Below are 15,341 nucleotides of genomic sequence, written 5' to 3'. Positions count from 1 at the left end.
CCCCGTCCCTCAATTAGAGAACAGTCACATATTTAACAGCTATTATGCATTAAGCGCACCAGTAAAGACATAATTTGCTGTTTGCTTTGTCTGCTTATGGTGTGTTTTACCAGTGATCCATCAGGAATATTTTCATGCTAAGCACAATGTTTCCATGCATTTAAAAATCCTGAAGGGCCATGCCAATGGCCAGTGGTCTAATCTCCACTTCTGAACTCATTCCTTGCTAATTTCAATGGTACAGCAGTAGAGTCAGTACAATTAACCAGTCAAGGTCTGAATTAGGAAAGGGTATTCTATCGGTCATGGTCTTGAACCCCTACTTTATGAATAGCTGCAGAGGAAGGACTAAGGCATTCCTGCTGTCAGCCCTAACACCCATCATCACTACTCATATAAATAATATTCATAGGGGTAAGCTTCTAATGATCTGAGACAACATGCCTTTGAAGTCATGCTCCAATGAGATAGTAATAAGAGAGAGGAGAAGGTTGGAAGAGAATCAAAAGGATTTTGGCCATGATTGAGATCTATTTCTGAAAATTTCCGCATCTAGATTCTATTTAAAGGAGCTTTTTGTGCAGTCAATTCAAGCGTGACTCCAGCAACAATCATTCTATCATAAGCTATCAGTAACCACGGTTACTGATGTTTTCTGCAAGTATTTGGTATGATTTGAGCAATTGGTAATCATTAAGTCATTAATTAAAATGAACAAGTATAACATTTCTAAATTAGTAGATCTGTCAGTTTACAATGAAAGGTTCATGTCAAAAATGAGTCATTTATACAGTGAAGTCAGTTAAAACTAAAACATGTGTTTTAAACTGCTTATGTAACAGCATGTATAACTTATGTATTCTGCATTATTTCAGCTGTCTTTGGACCTCTACTATTCAGAAGATGAAATTTACGAGCTTTCGTATGCCCGTGAGCCAAGAAACAACAAAGTTCCAGTAGGGCAGTTTCTTCAAACTATTGCTATCAGATGACCCTGATTTTCATATTAAATGCTCTGTTAAATGCTCGTTATTGCTCTCTATAACCTTGTCAGAATGATCAATTACATTTCATGAAAAAGTGCAGATGGAGAAATTTAAAGACAATTAAATTCGGTTATATTCAAATCAGGGTCGCTGGTTCTGAAGAAGTTAGTAATTGATTTCAGTATGAAAGCAATTTCTAAGTATATGGGATCATTTAACGTAAAAAAAATCATACAGTTTGGAAGTTGAACTAAAAACTTAGAACACAAACACATCTCCGTATTTATAAATGTGTCGGGTCAGTGGTAATCCTAAATGAGATGCTAACATGATCTTATCTGAGCCATTTTAGATTTCTCTGCAAAATATTTGAATTTAACAAAATATTGAGTGAATCATTTTAACTTTGAATGTCATCAGTAGAAGTGTATTACAAGTGACTATAATATAAAACAGACAATATCCTATCAGTCAATGCTAACATTACTCACAGATAACTTAAACTTCTGTTGGTCTGACTATACATAATGCCACAGTACGATGGGGCCTTCTGTGTGGGTGTGCAGCATGTTTTCCTGTCTTTTATGGTTGCTCCAAATTAAACCTTTTTAGGACAATTCACCAACTATCTGTTTTGAAATGTGTTGCCCACAAAGCAAAATGGAGTGATCATGTGCAGAGATGTTTCTGCATAACTATCTGACAGTTTATCCTCTTCCTTAGAAATTTTCCCTTTGACATAATTATTGATATAACTGATGTAGCAAAGGTAGTTTTAGGGATATGTTTTGTTTTGAAATAATCAGCCGTAGGTGTGCTGGGAAGCAGCCTGTAAAAGCCTACTAACGATACTGATCCTTTGAGTCTTTGTGTGGGATATCTATTCACGTTTGTTGAGGACCAAGAAAGTATGTCCATGCACATCTTCCCCATCTGGTTAGGAAGTGGGCAATGTATCATATCTCTGGGGACTAATGTTGAGTCTGTATTAGGAGGTGTCTACAGTTGAAGACTAAATTCTGTATTCCAGCTAGTCTTATTGCAAATAAATTTTGGGGCAGTCTGTTGAATGTGTCTATTGGTGCAGTGGCCTCAGCTCCAGAACTCAAGAAATGAGATCCCACTGGTTTGCTTTACTTATTAGCTCTCTTAAATTATTTTGCTACTTTTAGTGACTTGTACTCCTGTACCTACCAGAGCCCTCTGCTTCTCTGTCCTATCTTAAGGAGTCGTGACCTCTGTTCTTTTTAAACCAAAATGTATCACTTGACAACCTTCTGTTTGAGGTTCATGTCAATTCCACATTCATTCTGCAAAGCTCTTTGTGTCTTCTTCCACTTCACTGTAGTCCTCTGCATTAATTACACACTTCAATTTGGTGTAGTCCACAAATTTTGAAATTTTACTTCACACCCAAATTCCAAATCACCTAAGTAAGTACCTACCTTTTGCAAGCCTACTGCCTGTTTTCTGTTTTGTAGCTAATTGCTCTCTGTTCTGCTCCTTGTCTCCTGATTCCAAGGATCTGACCTTTGTCATGAGTCTATCATATGAAAACTTATCAAAGACAAATTGAAAATTCAAATATTACGTCCACTGCATTAGACTTGTATACCCTTTTGTTACTTATTCAAATAAATCAAATAATTCAATAATTGTTCAAGCCCAAACTTCCAATTAGAAGCTGTCTACTTGTTCTTGCATTTTTACTTTGTGAATGGTTTCTAATTGGTTTATAGTACAGGGGCTTTGTCCTGTCTCCCTTTTTAAATATAGGAATCATATTAGCTCTCTGACAATCCTTTTGTCCTACTCTGCTTTGGAATGAAATATTTCGTATATGTGATAGGGTCTCTCCTCTCCCTCTGTAATCTCTTCCCCAACTTTTATTTTTTTGTGAATGCTATCCATCTGGATCAGGGTTTTCATCCTCTCCTAAGTTTGATAAGTATGTCAATTATTGACTCCTTCCCATCTTTACCATCTGTGTATCATTCTGAATCTCATATTCTGTTGTCTGTTGTGGAGAATGGGTTAACATCAGAAGCATGCATGACGATATAACAATGATATCAGTGTACATTATCAGATGGAGAGATTTGGAATGTGGCACAAATTGTCACCCCATGTAGCAATCCAACGTAAAAAAAAAGAAAGAACTGTGGATGCTGGAAATCAGAAACAGAAACAAATTGCTGGAAAAATTCAGCAGGGCCCCCAGTTTCTGTGGAGAGAAAGCAGAGTTACTGTTTTGGGATCCAGTGACCCTTCTTCAAAACTGATCCAATGTAAAAATTCAATGTACCTGTGTACCCATAACTGCAAATGAAGACTTATTTTAAAAGACACCACGAACCCTTGTAACATGCAATTTCAAGAATAGATAGTCTCAAATAACCATCTGCACCCACAGCAAAGCACCATACAATGTCAGTTTCCTTAGTAAATATTGAGGCAAAGCAATTATTCAATACTTCCAGCATTTCAAAGTGATTACCTATGAACTCATAGTAACCTTGTCCTGTTTCACTCTTGTTATTTATTTATAGAAGAATAATTTACTTTCTTTTCACATTCCTTGATAAAAAATTCTCTATAAAATTAGAAACTATGTCAAAATAATATCACTTAAATACAATGTTTATTGTGAAAAGGAACATCTGCCTTTTTACATAGTGATTGTCTTAACCCAGTTAGAATAGGGAAGTCACAAAAAGCACTGATATTTGGCACAGGTAACTTAAATTAGGTTCTCATTTAGTAACAAATTCAGAAAACAAATTATATTCAAAATTATATCGATTGTAAAAACTGATGACTGACTAAAGTATCTAACTATCAACATTTGATAAGAATGTGTTTTACTTATGGTTGGAAGTAACCAATTGCTCTTTATGATTGTATCATTCAGCCAGCAACTCCTTGTAAGCCACCTGTAGTAGCAGACTGGGCCCCTGGAGTCTCAACAAAGCCAGATCCCAAGACGATCAGTAAACATGTTCAACGCATGGTTGATGTAAGTTTTTTCCTGATGACAATGCTGTGCCATGTATTTAATTCATAGCTTTCTTTTCATTGTTACAATTAGAAGTCATTATATTGCATCACATAACCAGCATGAAAAAATCCCCACAATATTACTTAACAAAGCATTTATCCTCAAGAAAGGTTGGACTTTTATTAACAGAGCAGATTGAACAGAAAGAATGGTTATGATTTGCACGTACTAAGCTTTCAGTCTAAGGAAGCACTGAGCATTAGGGAAGAACAATGAGATCACGAATTCTAAACATTTGAAGCTGGGTTTTCCTGTAGACTTCTGAACTCAGCTGACCAACTCAAAGGGGAAGCAAGCACTATGTGGGAAATAATCACTCATTATGATTTACCCCAGGGCAGCCAATTAATGACCAGAGGGTGGGATCACCATAAAATTAAGAGAGGCAGTGGACTCTAAAGAGTGAACAGAGACCTTCCAATTCAGAAGTGGGTCTCTGTGTAATGGGAAGCTGGGCCACTGCTGTAGTGGAAGGAGCCCTACAATATCTGCTACACACAGTTAGGCCTCTAAGCCTACCTGAAGCTCCTGTCCTCTGATCTGCTGCATGGAGGCCACCTGGAATCAGCTAAATAGCCCCCACTGTCTGTAGAAGCTGGAGGCCTTTACTGAGCTGGATTGGTTATACCGCATGTAAGGGGTAGCTATGCCATGCTTCATCTTGTCTCCAGGAAAGCACAATTATTTTTGGTATTTTTATCATCTGCCTGCCTCTGCTTCTGCACCCCAAACCCCCACCCTACAGTTGCATAAACTTTACTTGAAATTCCAATTTTTATCACATTTTCATACTTTGCTTGGAGAAGCATAGGAAATAGTCTAAGGATTCAGTGGCTGGTCAACAGTCTAAAAATGCCATGATAGGACCCTTCTTCTATGGATATACATGATGGAGAGTTTTAATGTGCTGGTATCCATATGTTGCAGATAACAACCATTCTCACTGAACACAAGGATTCTGTTGGATGCCAATCTGGAATTCATTTAATTGCTTCTGTATCTATTGACTGCCTTTTTCTAAAATAAACTATTTCTACAAAAATAAAAATAATGCATTTTTGATTTGGATTTTGACAAAAGCAAATTCCTATGTTGGCTGAATGCTTTGCTGCACTGCCATTGCATAAAAATTGTATCATATGATCCCTAATAAGAATACTACTTAAATATCGTTTTATATGTATACTACATATATACCAACTTTTCTAATGAGTTATTTATTTATTGTCACACATATCTAGAAAGATACAGTGAAAGGTGTTTTATCACCACAATCTGATGCCATTTTGAGTTACAAAAAGAATAAAAATGAATTACAAAAATAGAGTTCATCTTGTAAAGTTCAATACAGCAAAATACTTTGCAATAATCTCTGATACGAGCAATTAAAGGTAGATTTTAGCTTCTGTTACGCTTTTTGATGTTTGAAAGCTGAATGTATGGTAACATGTACTTCAATGAAATGCTTTGTGTTTAGACAAGTGATTGACTTCATTACATTCTGATCCAAAAGTTTAGACTTTTTGAGTTTACAAGAAGGACATGAGGAGGTGATACATTAATGCTTCTTGACATGATCTGTCATGAAACCTCAGTGGAACCACCACCCTCAATAAGTGACATCAGAGTCAGTGATTTGTAGTCTGATGGATTACAAATAGCAACAGAATATTACAGTAAAAAATAATTTTGGTACAGATGTACAGGGCCTTATGGCAGTAAATAGTTCAGAGATATCTTGATGAAACAACACACCAATCTTCAAAGGGAAATCAGTGTTATGAGGGCAGAATTAGACAAACTGAATTTCACAACTAAAATTATCTAGTCAGAGGCCAATAGAAAGAAAAAAAGTTTTCTTAATAGCTTTAACATAGCTGCAAAGCCTTTTCTAATTTACATGAACATAATTACTAATACTACTTATGAGCCCATTTCTCTTGTTTTACCATTTGTTATGTTTATTCATTTGCTTATCCAATACAGTCTGTCTTTAAAAATTACGACCACGATCAGGATGGCTATATTTCCCAAGAGGAGTTTGAAAAGATTGCTGCAAGTTTTCCATTTTCCTTTTGTGTTATGGACAAAGATTGGTGAGTAAAGCAATTTCAGCCTGGGTGGTACTAAATATTGCAATGATGTGATAGCAAGCAGCAGAACAGAATGTAAGTAAACAGGCATCTTGGATAAAAGGACATTGAGGAATACACTGCCACCTCGCAGATTCAAGTTTATTTGGTTTGTGCACAGAAAAGATCATATAGAACAGAGGAGGCTATTTTGCCCAATAATCCTGTGCCAGTGCATACATTACCTATTTAATTAGACACATTCCCCAGCTCTTTTCACAAGAATTATGCCAATTCCCTTTTGAAAATTGGACCTGAGTTAGTTAGCTTAATCTTTTCCTTTCCCTTTGTTTTGTTTTTTGTATCAAATGTAGTGTAACGTTTTTCTTCATTTTCTCCATTTTTTTGTACCTAAGATTTGTAGCTAGGTGCTTTGTACCTAAGATGCTGCTGTATATTGGCAACATTGTACACTTTTCACTGTACTCCTGTTCTTTTGTAACTTGAGTGCACTTGGCAACAAACCTAATTCTAATTTCTAATTCCAAATTTGATTCTAATTTACCCTGTCTCCTTCTCCATTGCAACGGTTAATTTGCAATCCTTAAATTTCATTGCTCAAAAAGATATACTCTTGTTTCCGGATGCATCCTAATCCCAGATGCCCATTATAAATTTACACTTACTAGCATTTTAAGGTGTAAGCATATTTTGAACTGAATGGGGAGGGAAAAGTCAACAACTCAGAGACCCTGCCATGAAATGCCTCCCTCAGCAAATTCTGTCCCATTGAAACTAGCTCCATGCATCCCAGATCATAACTTGCTGAGATAAATTCTCCTCTTCTCCCTGCCTGAAACGTTAACTCTGCTTCCCTTCTGCCCTATTGTATATTTCCAGCATTTTATATTTTTAATCTCCTCCTTCGCCCATGTGTGCTTTTGTCAACATGCATGTAGTCTTGGTCACCTTATCTGAGGAAGGACATTCTGGCTAGTGATGGAGTGCAAAGAAGGTTAACCAGACTGATTCCTGGGATGATAGGACTAATGTATGAAGAGAAACTGGATTGATTAGGTCTATATTCACTGGAGATTTGAAAAATCTTGTAAAAATTGTAAAATTCTAACAAGACAGGGTAGACAAAGGAAAAATGTTTCAAAAACAGAGTCCAGAAACAGGGCTTGTGGTCTAAAGAGTAGGTAGGCCATTTTGGACTGAGATGTGGAAAGGTTTCTTCAGCCAGTGGGTGGTAAATATATGGAATTCTCTGCCCCAGAAAGAGGTTGAGGGCATAACTTTGAATGTTTTCAAGAAGAAATTAGATATAGTCCTTAGGGCTAAAGGATCAGAGGGTATGGGGTGAACTTGGAAACAGGGTACCGAATCGGAAGATCAGCCATGATCGTAACAAAAGGTGCAACAGGCTCCAAGGCCGAATGATCTCCTCCTGTTCTCCATGTTTCTGTAGAATTCTAGAATCCTTACAGAGTGACAGCAGGTCATTTAGACCAGTCAGTCCACACCAGCCTTCTGAAGAGCATCTCATCCAGACCCACCCTATCCCTGTAACCCCACATTTCCCATGGCTAATGCACCTAGTCTGCACATCCCAGATGCTATGGACAATTTAGCATGGCCAATCCACCTAACCTGAACTGTGGAAGGAGACCAGTGCATCTGGAAGAAACCCACACAGACACAGGAGAATGTGCAAACTTCACACAGATAGTTGCCCAAGGATGGAATCGAACCCAGGTCTCCGGTGCTATGAGGCCGCCCTATATGTCTTCTGGGTATTGATTTCCTTGCCAGTGGAAACTGTTTTTCCCTAACTCCTGATCAACATTCTTCATAATTTTGGACACTTATATAAAATGTCCCCTTAGCTCTCTTTCTTCTAAGGAAACCAATCCCAGCTTCTTTATGCTCCCCATCCTTGTAGTTAGTTCTAACTTTGATGTGCTAGAACATCTAAAAGGTTGCAATAGAGATGATTTATGCATCTGATCCTCTCTGTCATTTTGTGTTCCATAAAATTACAAAGTATTAACTTCTAAAAAAAAAAATCACAGATATGGACACGACTCATCATTCCCACAAACTCTGCTGCAGAAAGTACTTACTCTACAAAAATGAACCAATTTATATGCATAGCAACAGAAAGACATACTAAATTAACAAAGGTCTAGTTGACTAGTTAACATCAACCAACTCATTATACATAGCAGAGCGCATTACTCATTGGTTTGTAATTGCAATGCTTGACACTAGAGAAAAATGATTTTGAAATACACCATGGCTAGCAGAATGTTCTGTACTTATACATTGATTGTTAGTCTAAAAACAAAGACATTCTCTTTTATTTGCATCAGTGAAAGAAAAATGTATCTGGCATAAAATCTTCAAAATGTGTTTAAACTTGTTATCAGTCACCAAATTATCATTGCAAAGACCAATGTGATTAAAAATACATTTCAAGGGATTTTCAAATATTCTCTCTATGTAGATGTACCTCTTGAGGCAACACCCACAATGTGTTCCCCAGTGTCCTAGAACATAGGCCACTTACAATGCATGAGCAACTGTTGAAAAGGCATAGTACAGTTTTGTACTGCAGACATTTGTCAGTTTGGGAGAAAGAACTGCACAGGCTAATATTACAATAACAACATTTCTGGCTTTTATGGGCAATCTGAAATCTAAGTCCAGCCATGGCCAGGCACCATACCAATATGCCAAACAGGTACTTATGTGTGCTACCAATGATGTAATACCCTGATCAACAAAGGCCCTGATCAACAAAGGAGGATAACATAAAACTCCTGAGGTTGAACTCCACGTCACCGAGGCACAAGTGTGACTTCATTCATTTTACACAGCACCCATCAAAGTTAGCAATGACTGTACCCATGAAAGTTACAAATGTAGCTGAATTTCCTTTCTCACAAAGAACATTCGGAATACAATATTTGAAGTGTGCAGCTTTGATACCGCCGAGACTCTACTGAGATCACTCATGTGCAGTGCTGTGTACTTCTTGAATTTGACCACAAACCATCGCTAAATTACAGACTTATCAATGGAAGAATTGTTTGATTATATTCAGTATTGTACAACCACTGCTGTAGGTTGTGAATAATGTAAAATGTTGTGTAAAATAGCATGCAGTGATCACTGTAGAATAAATTATTTATGTTTCCATTAATTACTGGATAATAAAGATTTAAATGATGACCTATTCTCCATCCATTACCAATTGTACCTGAACACATTTCACAGAGTTCCTATTGTATTTGTGACATTCCACATTTGTATAAGGACTTTAACAACAAAGGATTCTCATTTTATAGTGAAGGTCTTATAAGCAGAGAAGAAATCACAGCCTACTTCATGAGATCCAGCTCCATCTTCTCGAAATCAGTCCTAGGCTTTCTGCATAATTTCCAGGAGACAACGTATTTGAAACCAACTTTTTGTGACAACTGTGCTGGATTTGTAAGTTGCTTCAACCTATAGCCTCCCGGCTTGTAAAACGTCACTGAGCAGAAGTACAGTTATCCAATCTTGATGACTGAAAAAATGCTATAAATATTTTATCTGAATGTAGTCAGAAAAATAATAAAGAGTTATAGAAGGTATCTTTACTAGTCATTGGTGTAATGGGGATAGTAGATTATTGGCTCTGCTGCTGTCCTGGTAATCCAGAGGTCAAATCTCACCATGACAATATACATCTGACTGAATAAATCTGGTAATTTGTGGAATGATCATCTGAAAATGATCAGAAGAACTGCCAGATTGTTACATAAACCTAACTGGATAGACTTCAGGGTAGGAAATTGTCCACCTCTACCCTCTGGGCTCCTGTACCCATGCTATATTTTTAATGTTTAATGTCCTCAGATTAAACAGGGATGGACAAAACATTATTCCAAGAACAAGAAATCATTCAATTTCTTTTTATTTTTTTCTGAGAAATGTCAAAGGTTCTGTCAAATTTCATATCTTAAAATTAAATGATGTCCTTTGTTCTTTTTTTTTCCAGATCTGGGGTGTTATAAAACAAGGGTACAGATGCAGAGGTAAATGACATTATAAAATACAGTTACATTTAAGAAACTTTTTATTTTTTATTATACATATGGTAAAGTAATTCAGACGGATTAGTGAAGGTGCTAGATTAATGGATCTACAATTACAACTATACAAATTCATTTTTTACTATTTCTGATGTCTTTATACACAGTTAATGATATATGTTTGAACACCTAACCCAGATTGTTTCTAAATGATGTTCTTCTCGAAATCAGCATTTTGCCTCAAAATTTACTGAAACTAAACAATGTGCAACTTCTAACCCTTTGTACTCTTTTAAACAAATGTATGTAATATATAATTTAACCATAATGTGTAATCTTTTAACCAACAACTTGGTGTAAACTCTTACCTACCAAACATTAAGAAGTCTCCTGAAACTGGGTTTGTTTCATTAGTGAAATTATAAATAAATTAAGACTATTAAAAAAAATTTAAAAACCATTTAAGGTGCCCGATGAGTTGAATAGTGAACTTTAAGTTAGAAAGAGTATGGTTTTTACACTCTTATTACTCCAGGCTGATTACATTCAGCTAATAATCTGAACAATCCTTCCTTTGCCTATGTATGTGAAGAGAGATCAGAGATGCTGAAAACTTTGGCATAAGAGCTCTTAGTGGTGTGCAGCAGAAACATTAAAATGTGTGTTCACACTGATGTATCTTTAGAACATTGATTACATTCCAACATTAGGCGTCAGCAACCCAGAACTGACTGATGAGATGAAATGTAAACTAAGTAAATGTAAAATAAGATTATGTAGTCTCAAACCATTTCCTAAATTATGTAACTTCTCTGTGTAGAACCATCCATCAATGCACTTAACAGGATGTTAACAGACAGTTCAGGCTGGGAAGTCAATGGAGAAGCCAGCTAGCAACTAATGTGTGAAAAAGATCCTAATAATGCTGCCAAAATATCTTGTGAAGGGAGCTTTCCTTACAAGTACTTCTACATTCAAGAGGGCATGAGAGATTAAGAAATTAGAGACATAATTTTGGGATGGAATTTGTATGCGCAAAGGATTACAAGTTTATAGATTTTCTGAAGAAGAGTCTCGACCCGAAACGTCAGCTTTCCTGTTCCTCTGATGCTGCTTGGCCTGCTGTGTTCATCCAGCTGTACACCTTGTTATCACAAGTTTGTAGATGTTGAGGTTGTGGAATTGCCTTTAAATTAGCAAGTAAACCATCTGAAATGAAACAACTAATTTATAAAACAAAATGCAATCATTTCTTGTAAAATTGTTCGCAATGATGTGGGACAACATTATTACAATTAGTATAATATGTCTAGAAGAACCATTTATGGTGTTATATCTGCTCAGGTTAACACATCAAGCTTTACAAATAATAGACTGCTGTTGTCCATCACCTGAGTATGAAAGATTGGAAGTTTACTGCTACATTAAATCTTACGCTTGCTGAACATTTTAACACCTCAATCTTTAACCCTATTCCCAACCTTATTGTACAGAGCATTTTGTGAGTTACTACTGATGCCAAATTTGATAGCCATTGCATTTTGGCGTCCACAATATGATGTCCATTTCTGATTGCAGATTGTGGTATGAACTGTCACAAACAGTGTCGAGACCTGGTGGTGCTGGAATGCAAAAATAAAGCCAAGACCACAGATGCCAGTCCAACCTCGAGCTCCACTGCTCCTGCACTTTGTTCTGCAGAAACCAAAGGCCTCAACACTGGTAATATTACTCTTTCCACTGCATTGTACTATTGCACCTTTAAAACTGTAACCTTTTCTAAATATTAATATGTTGAGGATGAAAAATATTAACATTGATTTTGATAATAGATCCATAACTTTGAGTACCGATTATTCCTGGTGCTTGAGAGAATTTAAGTAGTTCCATTTGTTAAACACCCACAAAAAATATTTGAGAAGTTTTAAATGATGGATATTATATATAAGATAAAAAGCAAACATATTTCTGCATATTATTTTCTTTTTTGTTATATTTTATATTACCTTTGAAATTAGTTGAGTAATCTAAAATGTAATTTAATATATATCTATATATATATAATTTATATAACCTTAATAGCTTTTTTACCCACTTGCTCTTCCAAAACACAAACTAGCATGAAGAAAGTAAATTTGTCGGTGTCTTGCTCCTATTTCTCTGTCAGTGTCATTCAGAAACTGGCTTCTATGGGATACATAAAATTGATTATTTTCCTAGTCTAATTTTACCTCTTGCTTTGAAGAAACACATAAGATCCCTGCAGCAACGCAACAAGCTTTAGGAATCTGTCAATATTGTGAAGGCAGCATGAGCCTCTCTTATTTGTCCTGTTATCATGTCACATCTGAGAACACTGAGTGGTGTGAGATAGAATTGCCCTTCAACAGTTGCCCATAGTTATGGTTCAGTGAATGATAGAGATGATGGCTTGAGATAATAGTCACAAATATGAGACTTTTATCTCATACATTGTGAACAAAAGTGAGAGAACAGTGTCTTTACCACTGCTTCAACCAGTTTGGGTGAACTCCCTCCTTATACTAGGAATATAGGAATTGCTGGACAAGAAATGACCAAGGCCAAAATAGTTGACCTTTCACTGTCTTGCTAGCTGAATGATATGACAATAATGCAATTGTTGATAACCACGTCTATACCACAGAAAAAAAAGATTTCAACCCACATCTGAATTGTAGAATATTTTGTAGAAATGATTTTTGCATTATATCTAAACATTTTCAGAACTAATCAAGCTAAAAGTTCTTAGTTGTTCTTCATTTGAATGTGGATAATCTTGAAATGATTGAGCAATAATAATATAAAGCAGTTAAAATAAGGCTTCAGTAGCTGAAGTGGAGTTGTGAAAGAACTGCATATATTTAATATCCTCTTTTATTTACTCTTGGGATGTGAATATTGCTGGCTGTGCCAGTATTTATTCCCCCTCCCTAATTGCCAGGAACAAATGGTGTTGAGTTGCCTTCTTGAACTCTAGATATTTGTTTAGTCCTGCTAGAGATAGAGTTCCAGGATTTTGATCCAGCGACAGTAAGCAATGGTAATATAACTCCAAGTGAGGATGGTACGTGAGTTGGAGAGGAGCTTACAGGTCATGATGTCTCCATCGTCTGCTACCTTTGTCCTTCTAGATGGTAGAGGTCATGGGTTTAGAAGGTACTGTCAAAGGAGCTTTGGTAGCTTGCTGGGTGTTGTAGCTGGGATGCACTGCGGCCACTATGTGTTGGTGATGCACAGAGTGAAGTTTGAAAGTGGTGAATAGGGTACTGATCAAGTGGGATGCTTTGTCCTGGATGGTATCAAGTATCATGATGGTTGTTGGAGATGCATTTATTCAGGTAAATGGAGAGTATTTAATTGTACTCATGACTTGTACATAGTAGATGATGGACAGACATTAGAGCCTCAGGAGGTGAGTTACTTGCCTTAGAATTCCCAACCTATTGCTTTTACTCTTGTATCCACAGGATTTACATGGTTGGTCCTGTTAAGTGTCCCGTCAATGGTAAACCATAGAATGTTGACTATGGGAAATTTCGTGATACTAGTGATGTTGAATTTCAAGGGAAGATGGTTGGATTTCCTTTTGTTGGAGGTAACCATTGCCTGGTACTAGTGTGGCACAAATGTAAACTTGCCTCGTACCATGCCCAAGCCTAAATGCTGTCCAGATCTTCATGCGTACAGACATGATCTGTCTCGGTATCTAGATTCGCAAAACATTTGTGAAAGACTGTGAAATCATCAGCAAACATGTGGTCTTTTGACATTATTTTTAAAGGAAAGTCATTCATAAAAAAGCTGAAGGTATTTGGCATAAGGTACTACCCCAATAATCTCCTGTAATAATATCCCAGGAGTTGTGATGATTAACTTCCAATAACAACAACCATACTCCTTTGTGTTTGATATGACCTGTGGAGAGTTTTTTTTCCCCAATTTCCATTAACTTCAAATTTATTATGGCTTCTTGTTTCCATACTTGATCAAATGCTACCTTGATGTCAAGGACAACATGTTATCGTTACTAATGGGAGTCCATTCTTTTGTTCTTTGGATCAAGGTAATAATGAGATATGCCCAGCAGAACACAATCTGAGCATCAGTGAGCAGGTTATTACTGAGTGATAGTGCTATCAATGATAGGTTCTATCGCTTCATTAAAGATTGTAAGTAGAATTAAGCTTGTTAAAAGTCTATTGGTCTCAATCAAAGTCGATTGGTCCATACCATAAAATGATTGATATGGGCAGACAGTTAGTAGTGGGCATTTCATTTTTATTTTAAAAGTCTTTTCACATGAGTGCACCCCTGAGAAGACAATAACCCTCATAATTTACTCACCTATACTACAAAACCATCCTCTTTGTCTCTTCCTGCTCCCCTCCCTGAGGTGCCAAAACACCTCAAACCAAAACTCCCCAATTTAGCTCACTGTGAAATTGATCAGGCCTCCTTTGTGGGCTTGCATGGAATGCATGAGATGCCAATCAATCCAGAAGGTAGGACTTCCTCCCCAGCCTAGAAGTGGAGTCTGTATGTTTGGTCTGTGGTTTGGTTAACTTCTGGGCCTGTTAGCTAGCTGCCAACTTTCTTCCAGCAGTGGCTTGGCAGTGGGCTGTCTATAATTTTTCCTACAACTCTCCGCACTTTACTCTTTGCACTAATATGCTGGGTTCCTGCCTCAATGAAGATAAGGATGTTTCTGGAGTATCCTCCTCCAGTTAACTGTCCACTACCATACACAACTAGATTTGATGGAATTGCAGAGTTTTGATCTGATCCTTTGTGTGTGAAATTGTTTAACTGCCTACAGCATGCTGCTTGCACAGTTTTTAGCTTATTTATAGTCCTGTATGCATCTCATCTCCAGGTATGCCTGGTGCTACTCCAGCCATGTTGTCCTATGCTGTTCATAGAATCAAGGCTGATCCTCTGGCTTCTTGGTAACGGTACAGTGGATGAAAACAAGCATACATAGAGCACACAAATGAAAAGAAGGAATAGGTCATTTGGCTCTTCATGCTTGGACAACAATTCAATAAGATTATAGCTGGTCAGATTGTGGCCTCAACTCTACCTTCCTGCCTGCCCCTGCTATTCTTATATATCCTAGTTAGTT

General features: G+C 36.9%; 1 protein-coding gene across 1 annotated transcript in view; it reads left to right on the top strand.

Moving 5' to 3' along the window:
- The window catches only part of LOC109917267 (RAS guanyl-releasing protein 1), a 94,739-nt gene that overhangs the window by 67,968 nt on the left and 11,430 nt on the right, over nt 1-15,341 (top strand). The window contains exons 10-15 of the mRNA XM_048600408.1: nt 876-956; nt 3,898-4,002; nt 6,031-6,140; nt 9,470-9,614; nt 10,165-10,201; nt 11,777-11,920. Coding sequence (XP_048456365.1) covers nt 876-956; nt 3,898-4,002; nt 6,031-6,140; nt 9,470-9,614; nt 10,165-10,201; nt 11,777-11,920 — 622 coding nt within the window. The remainder of the gene's footprint in view (nt 1-875; nt 957-3,897; nt 4,003-6,030; nt 6,141-9,469; nt 9,615-10,164; nt 10,202-11,776; nt 11,921-15,341) is intronic.

This window comes from Rhincodon typus, chromosome 8 (assembly GCF_021869965.1).
Source record: "Rhincodon typus isolate 14 chromosome 8, sRhiTyp1.1, whole genome shotgun sequence".
Classification (NCBI taxonomy): domain Eukaryota; kingdom Metazoa; phylum Chordata; class Chondrichthyes; order Orectolobiformes; family Rhincodontidae; genus Rhincodon; species Rhincodon typus.
This window is presented reverse-complemented; position numbering and strand designations above follow the sequence as displayed.